We start from the raw sequence: 19276 nt of genomic DNA on the forward strand, positions 1-19276 counted from the left end.
GATTGATGCAGAAAAGGCATTTAACAAAATCCAACATCAATTCCTGATAAAAACACTCAACAAAGTAGGAATTGAAGGGAAATTCCTCAACATAATAAAGAGCATATATATAAAACCAACAGCCTACATTACTCTCAATGGAGAGAAACTGAAAGCTTTCCCTCTGCAAACAGAAACCAGACAAGGATGCCTTTTGTCACTACTCCTATTCAGTATTGTGCTGGAAGTCTTAGCAAGAGCTATTTGGCAAGACAGAGAAATTAAAGGCATCCAGATTTGCAAAGAGGAAGTAAAACTCTGTTTGCAGACGATATGATCCTATACATAGAAAACCCCAAAGACTCAGTAAAAAACCTACTAGGCCTCATTGGAAGATTCAGCAAAATGGCAGGAAATAAGATCAACATACAAAAACCAGTTGGATTCCTTTATACCGAAAACAACAGTGCTGAAAAGGACATCAGGAAAGCAATACCATTTACAATAGCCACCCAAAGGATGAAATATCTAGGAATAAATGTAACCAGAGAAAGCATTTATACAAAGAAAACTATAGAACACTACTACAAGAAACCAAAAGAGACCTACAAAAATGGAAGAATGTACCATGTTCCTGGATAGGAAGACTGAATATTGTGAAAATGTCAATACTGCCCAAAGCAATTTACACATATAATGCAATCCCAATCCAGATTCCAAAGACATTCTCATCACAAATCTGGTTTAAGTGGTCTAGACTAGCTCCTTCTGTCTTGTTGCTCCACCCTTTCTAGGATGGCATACTACCTAGATCTGTATGTTGTTGTTGTTGTTAAGTGCCATCAAGTTGATTGCGACCCATAGCAACCCTATTTAGGGTTTCCAAGGAGCAGCTAGTGAGCTTGACCCACCGACCTTGCAGTTCAAGAGACTTTGCAGTCTGACGCATTAGCCCACAGTGCCACACCAGGCATACGTAACCTGTATGGTCCAGTTTAACTCTCCACCTGCTGCCCACCCAGGTCAGTGGGAAGGGTTTAAAGTTGAGAGCCTTTCCATCACAGGGCACTACCAGAAGTTTCCTCACATCCCTTTGAGCGGGACGTGGTCACATGGTCACCCTGGCTGCAAGAGAGTCTAGGAAATGTAATCTCTATCCTGGATGGCCATTGGCTCAGCTAAACATCACAGGGAGAGTGGGCGTTAGGGGTATCTGTAGTCTCCGTGACAGCACAGTAAGCCTGGCTGGGATTTGATGCTGGTTGTAAACCTATTGAGCACTGGGTTTTGGGGTTGGTGGAGAGCTTTACCATAAATCCAGAGTATTTTCTCATCTATTACAGTTTCTTACCTATAAAATGGATTAGCTACATCTCTCTTGGAGAGTTATTGTTAAGTGTTACTGAGTTGGCTCTGACTCATAGTGACCCTGTATAGGGTTTCCAAGGAAAGTTGAAGTATCAACCTTGTGGTTAGCAGTCCAGTGCTTATCCTACAACACCTCACCAGGAGAGTTATAGTGTGGAATAAATGAGGACATGTATAGGATACCATATAGGGCAGCAACCAACTCATAATAACTGCTGATCTCAGCTTTTGTTCTTTTTTTTCACAAAGCGTTGGTTGAAGTGTTTCTGCATAAACAAAGTTTAAGGTAGTGGTTAGGAGCATGGGTCCTGGGTTACACTGCATGGCTTCAATGCCAGCTCCGACACTCAGTAGTTGTCCAATCTTGAGTAAGTAGTTTAACCAGTCTGTTGGATAAGCACTGGACTATTAACCACAAGATTGGTGGTTGAAACACACCAGCTACTTTTCAGAAACCTTACAGAGGGTCGTTGTGAGTTGGAACCAACTCCACTGCACTTAACAACAATACTTCTCCAAGAGAGATGTAGCTAAATCCATTTTACAGGTGAGAAACTGTAATAGATGCGAAAACACTCTGGGTTCATGGTAAAGGTCTCCACAGACCCACAAACCCAGTGCTCACTAGGCTTACAACCAGCATCAAATCCCAGCCAGCCTCACTGTGCTGTCACTGCGATTCTGTTGCTGATGATAAGTGCTGTCGAGTCACTTCCAATTCATAATTGTGCTGTGCTGTGGGGCTGAACCTTCTCCTCACGATGATGTGTGGAAGCAGGTAAGATGACCCACATGCCCTGTAATTGAATCAAGTTCTGCCCTGCCTCCTCCCTCCAGCTTTTCTGAGCTTAGAGAAAGGTGGCAGCCCTCCTGTGTGCAGAGGCAGTTCAGGCAGATGTAAGATCTGCATGAACGGAGTCCACCGCGTGCATGGAGGTTTCAGGTGTGTTTGTGAATTCATTAGGCACCACAGCAAATGAATGTGACCTCCTTAATTCTGCCTTAACTTTATCTGCAGTTACATTTAGAATTGAACAAAATCAGCCAATGAGTGTTTTTTCAATGTGTGTGCATGTGTATTGCGGTGTGTCCTTGTTGAGTCTGTTCCAACTCATGTTGAACAGTGACCCTACATGACTGAGCAGATTTATGTCACAGGGCTTCATCTTTATAGGAGCAGAGCACTAGTCTTTTCTCTCACAGACTGGCTGGTGGATTTGAACTGCTCCTTGTTTGGTTAGCAACCGCATGCTTATCTGTGACATCACCAGAGCTTCTTGTACATGTTTGTGTTGTTGTTGTTGTTAAGTGCCACCAAGTCAGTTCAGACTTATAGTGACCCTGTATAGGTTTTCCGAGGCTGTAATTCTTTGTGAAAGCAGAAAGCCTCATCTTTCTTCCACAGAGAGGCGGGCGGGCTCAAACTGTGGGCCCTGTGGTTCTCACTACAGTGCTTATCGTATGGAGCCACCGATTTCCCTGTATGTGTCTGTGTTATGTTGTTATGTGCTGTTGAGTCATTCCAATTCATGGTGTCCCTGTACAGGGTTTCCAAAGAGCAGCTGGTGAGTTTGAACTGCTGACCTTGTGGTTCAAGCTGACATAGAGGTCAATTGTTGTTGTTATGTGTCGTGGAGTCGGTTCTGACTCATAGTGACCCTGGACAGGGTTTCTGAGGCTGTAAATCTTTATGGGAGCAGAAAGCCTCATCTTTCTCCCGTGGAGCAGCTGGTAGTTTCGAACTGCTGACCCTGAGGTTAGCAGTACAATTCGTAACCACTATGCTACCAGAGCTCCCTAGAGGTCAATAGGACTAGCAATAGCATAATTTGGATTGAGACTTATTTAAATATAAGCTGGGGCCAGGGCTTTGGGAAAGTCACAGACTTCACCAACTTTGATGGTGGGTGACAGTCATCCTCTTACAGACCTCCCCAGGTGGACAGTCAGTCACAGCATCTATCCACAGAGCCCCATGGCTGGCCTGTCACTTGTCTTGCTAATTTTGATATACTTTTTCTGGTGGTTTTCATGGAATTTTTCAGTCACCAAACTTATTAAAAAGTAATTCGTCAGTAATACTTCTTTTGTAGTCCTGGTGTGACCCTGTGGGTTAATGAGCTGGACTGGAAAGTTGGTTTGAACTGCAAGGTCAGCGGTTCAAACTCACTAGCTGCTTCTCAGAAACCCTATTATACAGGGTGACTATGGGTCGGAACTGACTTGCCGGCACTTAACAACATGCCTTTTCCCCACCTCCGAACTCTTGCTGCTACTGCTGCTGCATGTTGTCGACTTGATTCTGACCCTTGTTGTTGTTAAGTGCCATCGAGTTAGTTCCGACCCATAGCGACCCTGTATAGGATTTACAAGGAACAGTTGGTGAGCTTGAATTGTTGACCTTGTAGTTCAAATGGCTTTGCAGTCTGGTGCATTAACCCACAGTGCCACACCAGAATTCTGACCCTTGTTGTTGTTGTTACGTGCTGTGGAGTCAGTTCCAACTCATAGCAACCCTGTACAGGGTTTCTGAGGCTGTAGATCTTTACAGGTAGAGCAGAAAGCCTTATCTTTCTCCCGTGGAACAGCTGGTGGTTTCGAATTGCTTACCTTTAAGGTTCGCAGCCCGATTTGTAACCACTACGCTATCCCTCAAAAGTGTTTCCAAGGCAGTAAATCTTTATGGGAGCAGAAAGCCTCATCTTTCTCTGCAGGAGCTCTTGGTGGATTCAAACTGCTGATTTTGTAGTTAGCACTCCAAACTGCTACTCCACCAGGGCTCCCTCCCCCATCCCCTGGTAACCACTAGTCTTTTTCAATCTCATGATTTATTTGTTCTACATATTTCTTGTAAGTTTGTTGTTGTTTGATAAGTGCCATCGAGTCAGTTGCAACTCAAAGTGACTTTTGTAGGCTTTCCAAGTAGCGGCTGGCTGGTGAGTTTGAACTACTGACCTTGTAGTTTAAATCAACCTTTCAGTACAGCATATTAACCTGCAGCACCACGCCAATATTTACTCTTTTGTGTCTAGCTAATTTCACTCAGTATAATATTTTTAATTAGCATTTTTCTGAGTGTTGAAGATATTCAGGGAAACATAGTCACAAACTGAAGCCCTCTAGGACATTTTACACCGTTTCCCCCTTACTTGTGAGTGAGGACTATGAGACGAAGCCCACTGGGATATGGGGAAATTCTCTCACTTGGCTGCCTCCATCTCTCCCACTGATGGGTGTGGTTCAGCCTGTAGCCCGGAGTCTGAGGTGCAGGACTGCTGGCCCCTTCTCTCAACTTTTTAGGCCTCATTTCCTCATCTGCAAAATGAGATAAGCATGTCCGCCTGACAAACTTTTTATTTATTTAATAAGGACAAGAAATTGTATAAGAAAGCCCTGGGAGGCAGAGGTGAAGCCTGTGGACATTGAAGTGAGATTCCCTGGGTTCCATCCTGGCTCCACAGCTCACAGCTCACAAGCAAGTCACTTAGGTTCTCTGACCTCAGTTTCCTCATCTATAAAATGGGATAGCAGCATCTATCTCACAGAATTATGAGGATCAGATGAGTTACATATAAATTACATTGCTGTTATTATTATGTGCCATTCAGTTGATTCTGACGCTTGGCGACACTGTAACAAAGTAGAACTGCCCCATGGGTTTCCTAAGCTGTCCTGCTATGGCGCTGTGGGTTAATGCGCTGGACTGCAAAGTCGGTTTGAGCCGCAAGGTCAGCGTTTCAAACTCACCAGCCTTTCCTTGGAAACCCTATACCGGATCTCTATGGGTCAGAACTGACTCAATGGCACTCAACAACAACAATGTTTATGAGAACAGATCACTTCTATAGGTCTTTCATCCAATGGGGCAGTTGGTGGGTTCAAACTGCTGACCTTTCAGCTAGCAGCCGAGTCCTCACAACCTAGCCTCAGTTTTCCCACAGCCTTCAGGGCACTCTTGGCATTGGCCAGGGGCGAGGTCAGGACATGCAGGCTGAGAAGCAAAGGAGAAAACCCATTTGTGACTGAGTCAGGATTTCAATTCATGGTGACCTCACGTGTGTCAGTAGAACTATGCTCCATGGTACTGTTAATGCTTGTGATCTTTAGGGAGCAGATCACCAGACCTTTCTTCTCAGAGTGTCTTTGGGTGGATTCAAACCTCCCACCTTTCAGTGATTAGCTGAGCACTTATCCAGGAGCATCACCTAGGGACTGTTAAGAAAAGAAGACTCATGTATATTGAACCTTCTTTTTGGGACGGCGAGGCTGTGGAAGGATGCGTGTAGGGGAGGTGCTCCACCATGGTGTTTCGGTGACCCTTGTTGCTCTGCTTGCCTTCCTCAGACCACCTGAAGGAGCGCCTGGCCACTGAGCTGTCTGGCCTGCCCAAGGTGCGCCTGATCCGTGCCAATAAGCGGGAAGGCCTTGTGCGAGCCCGGCTGCTGGGGGCATCCGCGGCCAGAGGCGATGTGCTAACATTCCTGGACTGTCACTGTGAGTGCCATGAAGGCTGGCTGGAGCCGCTGCTGGAAAGGTGTGTGGAAAAGGCCTCATTCCCACTGGTGGAGAGGCTATGGGGGCCCAGAGAGGGGATCGTAATAGAAGCCACGTCATTGACTGTTAAGACCACAGATGATTTAATGTAAAATGCTTAGAGCATGCAGCAAAGGAAAGGTGCTGTGTTAAGTGTTTGCTCTCTTATTATTACATTTTGTTTTGTTTTGTTTTGTTATTGTTTGTTTTCAAGTCAGTTCCGATTCTTAGTGGCCCTGGATAAGGTTTCCAAGAGCAGCTGGTGGGTTTGACCTGTCGATCTAACCACATCCCATTACACAGTGCATTGTAGAAAACTTGGAAACTACAATCAGCCAAGAAAATTGCCAATCAAATAGAATCACACACTAGAGAGCACATAGTTTCGTATATTGGCTTCAAACGGAACCAGGGGCAACTTGGCTAACGTCACATAGCAAATAAGGGACAGAACTAAAACCTGTCTGTGAACTCCAAAGCTGACCGTGTGTTCTTGGTGCATCTCTGTTCTGACAGAGATTCGTTTCTTGATTTTAAGCCATTGCATTGGGAATAAATAACCCAATTCTGAGACACTGGAAATCTACTTTCTGTTTTAAAAGATACTTTGATTTTTTGCATGTCTTGACTTTGAGAGAGGAAAACTCAAGTGTGTAGAGTCCTGAGACTGCAGATGAAGGCCAACATGGCCTCCTCTGCCCAGTGTCCACCATAGATGGTCACCTCCCAGGGCTCAGACCCTTGAGATAAGAGGGTGATTCTGAGCTGGCTCTTCCTCCTTCCTAGTGGAATGGTGAGGAGAACCCAGGCTTGAATCTCAGCCTTCCTTCCCCCATTCACCCACCTGAAAGACAGGGTATGCTTGTGCTTACAGGATCCACCGCGAGGAGTCGGCAGTGGTGTGTCCTGTGATTGATGTCATCGACTGGGACACCTTCGAGTACTTGGGGAATGCTGGGGAACCCCAGATCGGCGGCTTCGACTGGAGGCTGGTGTTCACGTGGCATGTGGTCCCCGAGAGGGAGAGGATACGAATGCAGTCCCCCATCGATGTCATCAGGTCAGGGCCTGATGATGCGTGTGCCTCACAGCATCAGACCAGACTGTCAGGGAAGTGGGAGTGGATGGACCTGTGGGGAGGAGCCAGCTCTGGCCGGTAGGTGAGGCTGGGCCTGAGCAGGAGGATGATCAGTGCGCTCATTCCTGAGGTGCTAAAGCACCTCTTCCTCCTCTGTCGGTTGAGAACCAATTGGGAGACAGGTACAGGGGACAGACATGTGCAGGTCAGCATTTCAGCTTCACTGCTGGTGTATCGAACTGGAGATGGCGACTTCCATCTGCACCCACATGTGGCAGTTGGGCTCTGGCCTTGAGACAATGCACAGTTGGCCACAGTGGATAGAGTGCAGAGAGATGAAGCTAAGAGATGGGCAGGAAGTGGTTGAAGAGGGAGTGGAGGGTTGGGACTTCCCCTTGACAGGGTGGAAGCCAGTGAGAGTGTCTGACCCAGTTTCTTTATAAAGACTGTGCTGGATGTCATGTGGGCAGGGACCCAGGTGGGAAGCTCTGCGGTCTCCCAGGTCAGACGTAATGGAGGCCTGGATGAGATGGTGGAGGGGAAGATGCAGGAAAATGGTGGATTCCAGAGAGGTTGAAGTCGAAGAATTGTGGGAACTTGGGTGGGGAGTCAGGGAGGGAGGAATCGAGGATGATAAGAGATTTCTGCAGGAGCTCTTAGAGAGCATCCTTCCTGCCTACTCCTCACTAAATGGATTTGGACACTGAGGCACAGTAGGAACAATCTTGTCCAGGGTCACAAATCCAGTCTGTCATGCTGACATGAGGCTTCCATTGTCCCCTTCCCCCATACATGTGCTCAAGGACTTTGTAACCAACTGCCCTTCTCTTTCCCTAATATCCTCGAGCCTCAGTTTCCTCACCTGTGAAATAGGTTTGCTCATATTCACTCTACCTACTTCCTGGACTTTAGGGATGAACCGTTGGGGAAATGCTTTATAGATCTTCCCGTCCACTGGCCATGTTGCTGCCCTTTTTTGCAGCTGGCCCTGAGAGCGGCTGGAGGAATTTACATATTTTAAACTCTCAGGCTCTTCATGTTATATTTTCCTCCATTTTCAAATTCCTTTGCATCTACATCTCTGCACAGCTCTCTGTGTGGTAGGATGGAAGCGTTCGGCCATTTCTGAAGCCAGTTCTGCAGCTAGATAAATCTGGTGGGCAGAAAACAAGGCCGAGGCTGGCTGTCCAGCTCCTAGAGGGACAACCACTCAAACTGGAGAGGAACTGGCCTGTGGGGAACTTTAAAATGCCCCACTTGCCTTTTGTAACCTTCTGCTGGCCAGCCTCTGAGCTGCATCTCAGTGCTTACCTGTGAAACCAGGGGTTTCTGAGCCCTGCTCTCAGGAGGCATGGCTTCTCTTCCTCTTCTCATCTCTCTGCTTTCTCAAAGTATAAGGGTTTCTTTTCTCTATAGTCCTGGGTTCCCATTGGCCTGTCTTCTCAGAGTAGCACTTCCATTCCCCTTCTTAACTAAGTCCCCATTGTCCTCTAGACCTCAGCTTCTCCAGGAAACTTAGCTTTTCCCTCCCAGTCCCTTGCTCTCTTCCGTGTTCCCACAGGCCCGGGCACTGACCTCAGCAGGAACTCTGGGTATGGTTAGAGGTGGGTGGTGGAGCTAAAGATTTGTGTCAGGACCGCAGGGCAACCAACTGTGATGGGTTTCTGTCGTTTGCATTGAAATCCGGTATCATACTCTTCTAGGTCTCCAACAATGGCTGGTGGGCTGTTTGCTGTGAGTAAGAAATATTTTGAATATCTGGGGTCTTATGACACAGGAATGGAAGTTTGGGGAGGAGAGAACCTCGAGTTCTCCTTTAGGGTAAGTATCCCAGCTTTTGTTTTTAGACTCGTTCGCAGTCTGTCATCTGTCTCTCTCTCTCTGGGATGATGGGATTTGCTGTTCTCTGTTGCGGTGGCTTATCCAATGATACTGAAAGATAATAATGGCACACACATGCTAAAAACATGCTTGCCTCCTTGTTTCAGCTTTTAAAAAATGTACTTGTAATCGATGTGGGGCTTGCAAGGGCCTTGAAAGTCACCCTGTTTCTCTTTCTACAGAGAGTAAGGCATCTGTTCAAGGTCACACAGTGAGTTAGTTAGTGGCAGAGATTGAGGCCCTTGCCTCCTTCTCCCATCTTCTGGAGTCTTCCTCAGTTACCTCCTTACAAATGACTTCTTTATTTAGCATAGTGACCTTCAGATACTGACACAGTAAAAATCACTGGGGAAACTTGGTAAGAAAGCAAGCTTCCAGGCAGTCTCCAGAAAGCCAGATTTGGTAGATTTGGGGTGGAGCCCAGGAATCTGCTTTTTATAACAAGTCTGCTTACCGATTCTTATATACAGGGCCCATTGATTCCCCTTTGAGAAGCTTCTAGCATTTCAGTGGGTTTTCCAGGTAGAGGGATATCACATATTAAGTATCAAAACCTTATATAGATATTCATGCTTTTCAATAGAAAATTGATTTCTAAATACTATATCTATTTTTAATATGGTTTCCTGCCCACTTAAAACAGAATGTGGCCTTCCACTTCGGACACAGGCTCTTGAGATAAATTCCAGAAGCTGTACTTAGTTGCACTGTCTTGGTTATTAAGGTGTTCATGGCCTTTTGTCCCAGCGAAAGTGGCTGCAAGTGCCTCTGCTCATTGAGTTTCTGGGGTGTGCTTTTAATGGTCTTTCTGCCTCTTCCCTAGGTGTCAGGCTGCTCTGTCTGCCTCTACAAGCCCTTCCTTTTCCCTTCCAAACCTCTCTTCTTACTTGCTGCTTTCCTCTCTCCTGTGGCTAGGAGATCAGGTAATGAAGCCCATGCTTTACGTAGCGAGTGGATGGGTTCCCAGCCAGGTTCCTGTGGGCCCTGCAATGAGCAAAGTGCATGAGATTTATCGTGCATGTGCTTGGGTGCTAGTTCCGATGGTCTCCGTGTCTCAGGCTCCTCTCTCTTGCTATTTGACCACGTCTGTGTTTTGAGTGTGTGGGGTAAGTGTCTTCCTGCCCGTGGAACGTGCGTGTCTTGCCAGTGGTCATCCTGACTGCCCCGTGTCCACCTCCTCCTGCAGCCGTTCCCTGCTGCTCAGCCGGGCCTGTCCTCTGCTCCATGTGCAGATCTGGCAGTGCGGTGGGACCCTGGAGATACACCCTTGTTCTCACGTGGGCCACGTTTTCCCCAAGAAAGCCCCCTACTCCCGTAACAAGGCTCTGGCCAACAGTGTTCGTGCTGCCGAGGTGTGGATGGATGAATATAAGGAGCTGTACTATCATCGCAACCCCCAAGCCCGCTTGGTGAGTTCCCTGACCCACCAGATGTGGCTGTATTCCCTCCCTACCTGACCTCATCTGGAGAAAAGCTCTTCATTCTGGCCTTCCTGACACTGTAGCTTTGGTTCCAGAAATAGAGAACAAACGATGAAAGGATGGGAAAAGTTTATTTCTCTGTTTGCAATAATGAGAAATCAACACAGCCAGACGGGATACTTAGAGGTATATGTTGTTGTTAAGTGCCAGCTAGTTGGTTCCTACTCATAACGACCCTCTATAGGGTTTCCAAGGAGTGGCTGGTGGATTTAAACAGTCGACCTTGTGGTTCAAACCAACCTTGCAGTTGAGTGCTTATCCTATAGTGCCTCACCAGGACTCCTAGAGGCATGTGGCAGACATTCTATTCAGATTACCTCTTTGTAACCAGGAAGATCAAGCCCACACACTCAGGATACGAGTTACGGCACAGTTCTTATTGGAGAACTTCCTGCTCAGGGCACACCTGCCATGTTAGCTTGTTGTTAAGATCCATCGATTTGGTTCCGACTCATAGTGACCCTGTAAAAGGTTTCCGAGGAGCAGATGGTGGGTTTGAATAGCCAACCTTGTGGTTAGCAGTTCACTGCTTAACCTATAGTGCCACACCAGGAGTCCAGCCAATTTAGCCAGAAGTCTTTTATTTCTCTCTCGAGGTCTCTCCCTTGTCCCCTTGAATTGCCTAACAAACCTGCAATCTTACTCTTCTAAAAAGGGGCCTCAGTGTTGCCTCTGCTTCCAGACTGATGGAGAACTGAAGAGTTTTCTGTCCACCTCTGCCATTCTCTCACCACATGTTGTAGCTGTGGGAGACAGGTCTCCCGGCCCTGAAGGGCTGACTGGCCTCTCAGTCTGTGCCCCTCTGGGGTACTGAGGGCTCATCTTTGTCAGTTTGCTGCACCGACCATCTCTGCCTGCCAGGGGGCGCATGGGATCTTGTCCCCAGGACTGTCAAAGCCACTTGATGAAAATCTCTTTTCTGAATCCTCCCAACAGCCCTGCTGGGCAAGAGAAACCTAGAGACTCAGCTTCTCACTGCTGCCCTGCAGAGCCTCCCCAGAAACTCAGACTGATTTCGTTCTCTGGGTCTCCAGGGTCCTTTACATCAGCGCCCTCCATTTTGCCCGGAGCTTCGGGATAGAAACACCTGCTCTCGGTCACCTCCTCTGGAGCCCTCAGTTTCCTGTTACTGAGATCCCCTCATTGTTGAAAGTTCTCCAAATATGAGGAGACTTCAAAAACTTCATGGAAAAGGAATGAAAAAATAATGCAAATTAAAGCCTCTTTTGTCTGAATGCCTAGCAACTGATGGCTAAAATAGAATGTGGATAAAGCCGAGAACACAGTGACTTTTGTCATAAAGAGACCTTCCAGGAAGTGGGCAGAAAGTTTTAAAAAGTAAAATATTTCATCATTGTTGTTATTATTATTATTATCAAAGGAACTCTGGTAGCGTAGTGGTTACCAATCGGGCTGCTAACCTCAAAGTCAGCAGTTCGAAACTACCAGCTGTTCTACGAGAGAAAGATGAGGCATTCTGCTCCTGTAAAGATTTACAGCCTCGGAAACCCTGTGCAGGGTCGCTATGAGTCGGAACCGACTCCACGGTACTTAACAACAGATTATCAATGTATTGAATATTGAACTTCTCAAGTATATTAGTTTAGCGCAGTACAGGGACAGTTAGGATTATTCTTGCTGTGCAATTGCTGTCCTAATTAGATGTTTCATTGAAATTCCTTAATCATTGGCTTTATCCCTAAAGCTCAGTGTCTACAAATATATCTTATTTTGCTCTTAGCATCCTAAGTGTGTCTTTCTACTCTGATGTATTGAGCAGCTAAGGTTTTTTCACTCATGGTTCCATCTAGAATGTTGACCGTGTTTGAGAGTGAATATTCAGATATTAATAGTGTATCAGAAGGCCATGGCACATGTGTTGACTGACATTTTTGCTGGTGGGGTGTCAGGGTGGCTTCTGGAATCACGTGCTTGTTGATGGACAGGCCCAGGGTGCCCATGCCCCCATCAGCAGGTGCATTGTCCCGTCCCTTGCACACCAGGTTACCCCTTCCTGTATTGAGAAGACCAGAGAATATAGTTGTTGTCTGTGTGTCAGTTTCTCCTACAGGAGTGCTAGAACTAGGTCTGAGGCAGTTTTTACTTCCGACCTTGCTTTCCACAATGTGCTCCATGAAAGCTTGTTGAATGAACACATGCCTGAGTGTCAGTGAGAGGAGGATTTTGGCAGGAAATGCTGTGTGTGACCTGCCAGGGCTCACAGTTGTACTGTTTTCTAAGGAGCCCTATGGGGATGTGACAGAGAGAAGACGGCTCCGTGCAAAGCTCCAGTGTAAGGACTTCAAGTGGTTCTTGGAGACAGTCTATCCAGAACTGCACGTGCCTGAAGACAGACCTGGCTTCTTTGGGATGGTGAGCACATTGGGCTTTGGGGGCAGGGAGATCCTTGGACACCAGGTCTGAGTGGAAAAGCCTGGGTAAGAAAGGCTCCTTTGTTGGGACTGCTACCCTCCGTTTACTCTCAGACCCTCCCACCTTTCATCCATTGTCCTTCCTTCTCCCGGTAATATTTGGGCTTTGCGTCCAAAATGGGCAAGTATAAGCCTTCTTCCGCTTTATGGATGAGGAAACCCAGACTTACTTGGTATTCCCATTTTTCACTTACATCTCACCTCTTTGTTGTTGTTAAGTGCCATTGAGTCGGTTCTGACCCATTAGAGACCCTGTATAGGGTTTCCAAGGAGTGGCCGGTGAGCTTGAACCGCTGACCTTGTGGTTCATACTGAACTTGTGGTTCATACCAAACTCAGTCCAGTGCATTAACCCACAGTGCCACACCAGGACTCCTCATCACTTTACTTAAGTCTGAATGGCTGGACTAGTTAATATTTCTAACTTAGGCATCTGTAACAGCAGAGTGGGGGTAGGGACACCACTTGTGTCCCTGGATGAGAACAGCCACAATTTCCAGTCCGTCTTTTGCTTTTGCTTGGATTCACTTTGCTGTGTCTTATTGACCAGAAGTGTCAATAAATACAAAACAGATTAGTACTGCACTAAACTCTATTTTCACTATGAAAATATTCAAGCATACACAGTTGCGGATAGTATGGTACATCGGATCCTGCCTGAGATTCTGGAATCCCCACTTCCACTTTCTTCCTTCCTACACCTCACCCTCCCATTCCTGTACACTTCAGTATGGATCTGTAGTTTTCTTCCAAGTTCACCGTAATGTCTTTGTATCATGAATATCTAATCCTTCCTTCTTCAGATTCCCTCAGTTTCTTCCAAGTACCTTTTGGTAGTTGGCTGATTTGAATTTGTATCGAAGCAAAGTACACATATTACAGTTGATTGTTCTGTCACCTGTTGTGTCTATTTTAATCTAAGGCTTTTTCTCCCCTGTTTGCAGAGCTATTGATTTAAAAATAACAGCACTGGTTGCCCTGTGCAGTGACATACATTGGAATTATGTATTTGTGTCTCCATGGTGTCTATTCTCTTGTACGTCTCCCCCATATTCGGTCCAAAGGCTTGATTAGAGTTGGGCCAACTTTTTGGCAAGAACACTTCGTAGGTGGGTTCACATTGTGTCTTATTGGACCAGCCTGGTAATGTCAGCTCGTCCCACCTTTAGTGATGCTGTGATGGATCCGTAGGTCCAGGGGCCATCAGCCCAGAGCGTCCATTATAAACTTTTCCCATCAGCCTTCCATGTAATGTTTGTAGTGAACATTGATAATCACTGCTTACATTCATTACTTCAGATAGAATTGTTAAATGGTGATTTTTTTTCTAATTATTATATTTTCTCCACAAATAACTAGGGCAATTTATTAGCCATGGGATTTAGAATTTATATAGACAAGGCATAGCATATTCTTCAAGTCTGTGTCTTAACTTGCTTATATTTAGAATAAATGTTGATAGTTTAGTTTCTTCACTTTGTGTCCGTTAGCTTGTTGTAGCTTATTGGCTTGTTTGTTTGGGGGACTTTTTATTTTTTTGATTATCACTGTAAAATCATGAGTTTTTATATGGCCAATGTGTCTTAATCAACTCAGCCTGTTTTAGAGTTTTGTTTTGTTTTTTTAAAGTTTTGGTTTGCTGGTCACATTGTTTCTATCCTATCTGAATGGTGTCGATAACTTTCTTGATTTCTGTTCTGTGTGTTCCATGCTCATTTTACACAGTCCCTGCTGTTCCTCCAAAAAGCCCTTATCCTTTTAGTGGGAAATGCAATTGAGGGTCCACAATCTGGTGCCAGGGCTACTCTTGTTGCTATGGGTTGGCGTGGCTGACTAGATACATAGTTGTAAACTTTCTAGTTGTTGGGTATTGTTGAGTCAATTTCAAGTCATAGTGAGCCCATGCTACAGAGCAGAAAGGCTTTGCTCTCCGTAGGGTTTGCTTGGCTGTAATCTTTGAAATCTTTGTAATTAAATGCCCTTAACAGTTGTACCACCAGCTCTCCTTAACTACATTAATTGCATGTTGAAATGATATATTGGGTCCAGTAAAATATACTATCGATAACATCTTTTTTTTTTCCGTTTACTTACATAGCTGCAGAATAAAGGACTGAAAGAATACTGCTTTGATTATAACCCTCTCAACGAAAATGAAGTCTTGGGCCACAATGTGCTTCTTTACCACTGTCACGGCATGGGCCAGAACCAGGTAGACGCTGCTTGTCGGGAGCACTACACTCCAGCTTGGGGAGGACAGCGGGAGGTTCTACATTCAATGGCTTGTCAGCATGACCGCTAAAGAGGGAGAAGAGGCAGAAAGCTGTGTGTTCCTTAAATTAAATATTTGGTATTGATTCTTTCATTATAAACCTAACATAAGCTCCTTATAGGACATTTGGGATATAGAAGTGAGAGGCAGGGCCCAGAGCACCACCAATGTGGCCCTGATCATTTTTCTTCCCATCTTATTTTATGCACAGACTTGAGATAATCCATTTAAATCATTGTTGTAATATATACACGGGGATTTCAAAAAGTTCATGGAGGAAAAAAATTATCTTTTCATTCCATTTTTCCATGAACTTTTGAAGCCCCTAGTGTGTGTTTTCTATTCTATTATTTCCATTTATTTGAGCATGCTTTTCTGACGTTACTAAAAGCCGTTTGAAAACATCCTTCCTAAGGCCCCTTGGTATTCGAGTGTGTAGATGTATTATTATTTAGTGAACTGATCTGTTTCCTTTTTTGAAATTATAAATAATCCTGCCACTGACATCTTGTGTCAGAAAGAAAGAAGGGAGAAACCAACAGCTCTGCATTTCACATGATGTCCTGGAAACAGATCTTTCAGGGGAATTAGATTTTGGTGCACAATGCCACTCTGCAGAGTGGTGTTGAGGGCTCCGGTGGATCTTTCTCCACTTAGTGCAGAGGAAGGACAGTGCTGGGGGGGGAGGGGAGCGGTCTGAGGCTCAGAACAGGCTCCCGTCCCTGGAAAGCAGATGGTCCCACCAAAGGTGATACCTCGTGGAGGGTGTCAGACACCTATACACATAGGGGTGAGGAATCAAATGTTTCTTTCCAATTTGGATTCGCAGGGTCCATTTGAATATTAAGCCTCCTTACGGTCCTGGTGTGTCGATTTGAACCAAAAGATTGGCAGTTCAAACTTATCAGCCACTCCTTGGAAACCCTATACAGGGTCACTATGAGTTGAAAGATGAGGCGCTCTGCTCCTGTAAAGATTTACAGCCTTGGAAACCCTGTGCAGGGTCACGATGAGTCGGAATCGACTCCATGGTACTTGCCAACAACAACATGAGTTGAAACTGACTCAGTGACACTTAACAACAATAACCGTGGTCAGCAGGAGTCCTGGTGTGGTGCTGCCATAGGATCAGCATTGGATGTTGTAGGATCGGCGCTGGATGATGTAGGGTCAACACTGAAAGTTTGACTATTAAAATTCTTGGCAACCTACACAGGGTCACTACGAGTTGGTACTCAATAACACAACATATGGTCAGCAGTAGGAGCCCTGGTGGCACAGTGGGTTAAGTTTTGGGCTGCTAACCACAAGGTTGGCAGTTTAAACCCACCAGCTGTTCTGTGGGAGAAAAATGAGATAATCTCTTTCCATAAAGGTTGACAGTCTCAGAAATGTCACTGAGTTGGAATTACCTCAATGGCAGTGGGTTTGGATTTTTGGCAGTAATTGGGATGCTTGAAACCTTACATTGTTTTGGTTCTTCAATACTCTGTAGAATTTTGATTGTTGGTAAGTGTCTTGGAGCCAGTTCCGACTCATAGTGACCCTGTAAAGGTTTCCTAGGAGTGGCCGGTGAGCTTGAACCACCGACCTTGCAGTCCAATGCATTAACCCGCATCACCACACCACAAAGCTCTTCAAAGGTGGTCCCTGAATCATACCATCAGCATCACTTGGGAGCTTTGAAATGCACATCCTTGTGCCTCACCCCAACCCTACTGAACGTGTAACCAGCTTCCCAGGAGGTTCATTTGAGAAGCAGTGCTGTATGTGCCTGTGTCAGGAGCCCCTGAAAGGAGGTGGGTGGGAGGTGAAACAGGAGCAGAAGCAGTGTCTGGTTACACACTTCCATTTCAGAACCCTGGTAGCATAGCACATTACAAACTGGGCTGCCAGCAACCAGGTCAGTGGTTGTAATCGATCAGTCTTTCCGTATGAGAAACATGAGGCTTTCTGCTCCTGTAAAGATTTACAGCCTTAAAAATCCTAACCAGGATCATTATGAATCAGAGCCGACTCGGTGTTATACAACCACCAACACCAGGCCCCGTTTCAGACAGAAGGACTCACTCTTTGGGCTGGGGTGTGGAAGTAGTAGTATAAACAAGCTCTGTAGGTAACCCACAGGCAGACAAGAGTAGGGTTACTGCTCTGAAGAACCAAGTCTTCCCCTGCACAGCCCAGCTGCCTGATGGTGCAAAGCACTGGCACAGCATTGTTTTTGGTGAGGCAGGGAGAGACTGAGGCAGAGGAGAGGAAGGGGGGCTGCTCAAGGTTGCAGATGGCGGAGCTGGGACTGGTCCTAACCCAGTATGCCACGAGGGCTCCTACAATGGCACCTAATAACCACATAATTCTGGGGACACTGGGAGGAAGCCATTTGATCAGATAGGCTAATATGGAGTCTGGGGATGAAGGGAAACTCCTTGGCCCCAGTGCTCATTCTTGTAACCCCTCTTTCTGTGGCAGAGGGTCACATGATCATGCTCTATTTTCAGTTTTTCGAGTACACATCCAAGAATGAAATACGCTATAACACCCAACAGCCCGAGGCCTGCGTTTCGGAGGTTGCAGGATCAGATATTCTCACCATGACGCTCTGTAAGGACACTACCCCTGAGGGTCAGAAATTCATCTTGCGGGAGGTGAGTGAGCAGTGTCATTGTCCCTTGCTGTCAGTCACGAGTGCCGCAAAGGGATGTGCGAAGGCAGGCGGGCAGCCAGAGCCTGGGAGCATCGCAGAGTCTGAGCTGGCAGATGGGTTAGAGTCCCACAGCCTCCAGATCTGTAGGATTTTTTCCCCACTGCTGGCTCCCTTCCAGTCTTTGTCCTTCCCTCATACCCGGAGCTGCGCTATATGTTAACGGAAGCTCTTGCAAACACACTTGAAGATGAAATAGGGTTTGAACAAGTGAAACAAATAGTCAAAGTGTAAGGATGGGAGGTTAGGTCTAGGGATAAGTTCCTCCACTTCTCTGAGTCTCATTTCCTCCGAATCTGAGATGGGAATGCAGTCCCTGGGTAGTGCAAACAGTTAATGCTCTCACTGCTCACTGATAGGTTGATGGGTCAAGTCTATACAAGGTGCCCTGGAAGAAAGACCTGGCAATCGATTTCCTAGAAAATCCGCCTTTGAAAACGTTATGGAGCATTTCTCTACTCTGACACCCATGAAGGTCCATGAGTCAGATTTAACTCAACACAGGCTTGAAAAGTTTTGTTTTTTTAAATTGCAGAAGTTGCCCCCAGATTAATAATACTGAAATGACCAAAGTCATTCCCTGAGCTCATAAGAAATATGTCTTAATGAGAAAAAAAATTGTTTTTTTTTTTTCCTAAAGTGTGACTTGCACTTCTTTTAAAAAGACACTGTGGGTTATATTTTGTAGGATGGCTCTTTGTTTCACGTACAGACCAAAAAGTGTGTGCAGGCTGAGAGAGAGGCACTTGGTGACGGGTTCATGCCACTCCTACGAGATTGCACCAACTCGGAATACCAGAAATGGTTCTTCAAGGAACGTATGTCATAGAGTGTCGCTGCCTCGGTGCTCGGTAGGGGAACCTGTGGGTCTGTGGACTCTGCCTGCTGGTGACTTTGCTAAGGACAATGACCCATCTCATTAAAAACTTCACTGCTCTTCTTTCTGTAAGGAACTCACTTTACAAATTGTGAAGTGATGTTGAATTTAGTAAAAATGTAAATAACCTTTGTACTAAAATTTTGAACATGTTGCAAAAGACCCGATTTCCAAGGGATAATAATTTTTTACAAGGTTAGCTTTTGACATAGTAGATGCAAAGAATGAAAACTTGAGAATATTTTTCTATCAGGATGTATATTTTACTTCTGTGCCTTTGATTCCCCCAGCAAAAAGAGAAATATTTAATGTTGATATTTACAAGGATTTCCAGGTGTGGAGATGTTTGCCCAGATGGAAATCAGACTTATACACTATACTTTGCATATACTGATAATACCTCAAGCATTGGGTTGGATTTTTCTTAATGGAGAAAGAAATGAGGAGTGTTGCTTTGATTTTTTCAGGCCATTGGGCTATTTTAAGTTTATTTAATAAATGATGCTATTTGATTACATGTTTACGTCCATAATTAAAACTCTAGTTAATGCTCATGGTAACTAAAGAGGACTAAACAGAGCTAAACTCTTGCAGGACTAGTTTGATCTCCCACACACAGGGTGGGCTTCCAGCTGGGCCTCGCCGTGCTGTGATTGCGTGACGCTGTAAGTGCC

At 45.6% G+C, this 19276-nt stretch overlaps 1 protein-coding gene across 1 annotated transcript in view; it reads left to right on the forward strand.

Annotated features, from left to right (window-relative positions):
• GALNT12 (UDP-N-acetyl-alpha-D-galactosamine:polypeptide N-acetylgalactosaminyltransferase 12 (GalNAc-T12)) overlaps nucleotides 1-18554 on the forward strand; it is a 50122-nt gene extending 31568 nt beyond the window's left edge. The window contains exons 3-10 of the mRNA XM_006863148.1: nucleotides 5692-5881; nucleotides 6755-6940; nucleotides 8662-8779; nucleotides 10072-10248; nucleotides 12562-12693; nucleotides 14851-14964; nucleotides 17523-17669; nucleotides 18414-18554. Of these exons, the coding sequence (XP_006863210.1) occupies nucleotides 5692-5881; nucleotides 6755-6940; nucleotides 8662-8779; nucleotides 10072-10248; nucleotides 12562-12693; nucleotides 14851-14964; nucleotides 17523-17669; nucleotides 18414-18554 (1205 nt within the window). The remainder of the gene's footprint in view (nucleotides 1-5691; nucleotides 5882-6754; nucleotides 6941-8661; nucleotides 8780-10071; nucleotides 10249-12561; nucleotides 12694-14850; nucleotides 14965-17522; nucleotides 17670-18413) is intronic.
• Nucleotides 18555-19276: the final 722 nt, after the last annotated feature.

This window comes from Chrysochloris asiatica, unplaced genomic scaffold (assembly GCF_000296735.1).
Source record: "Chrysochloris asiatica unplaced genomic scaffold, ChrAsi1.0 scaffold00053, whole genome shotgun sequence".
Lineage (NCBI taxonomy): Eukaryota > Metazoa > Chordata > Mammalia > Afrosoricida > Chrysochloridae > Chrysochloris > Chrysochloris asiatica.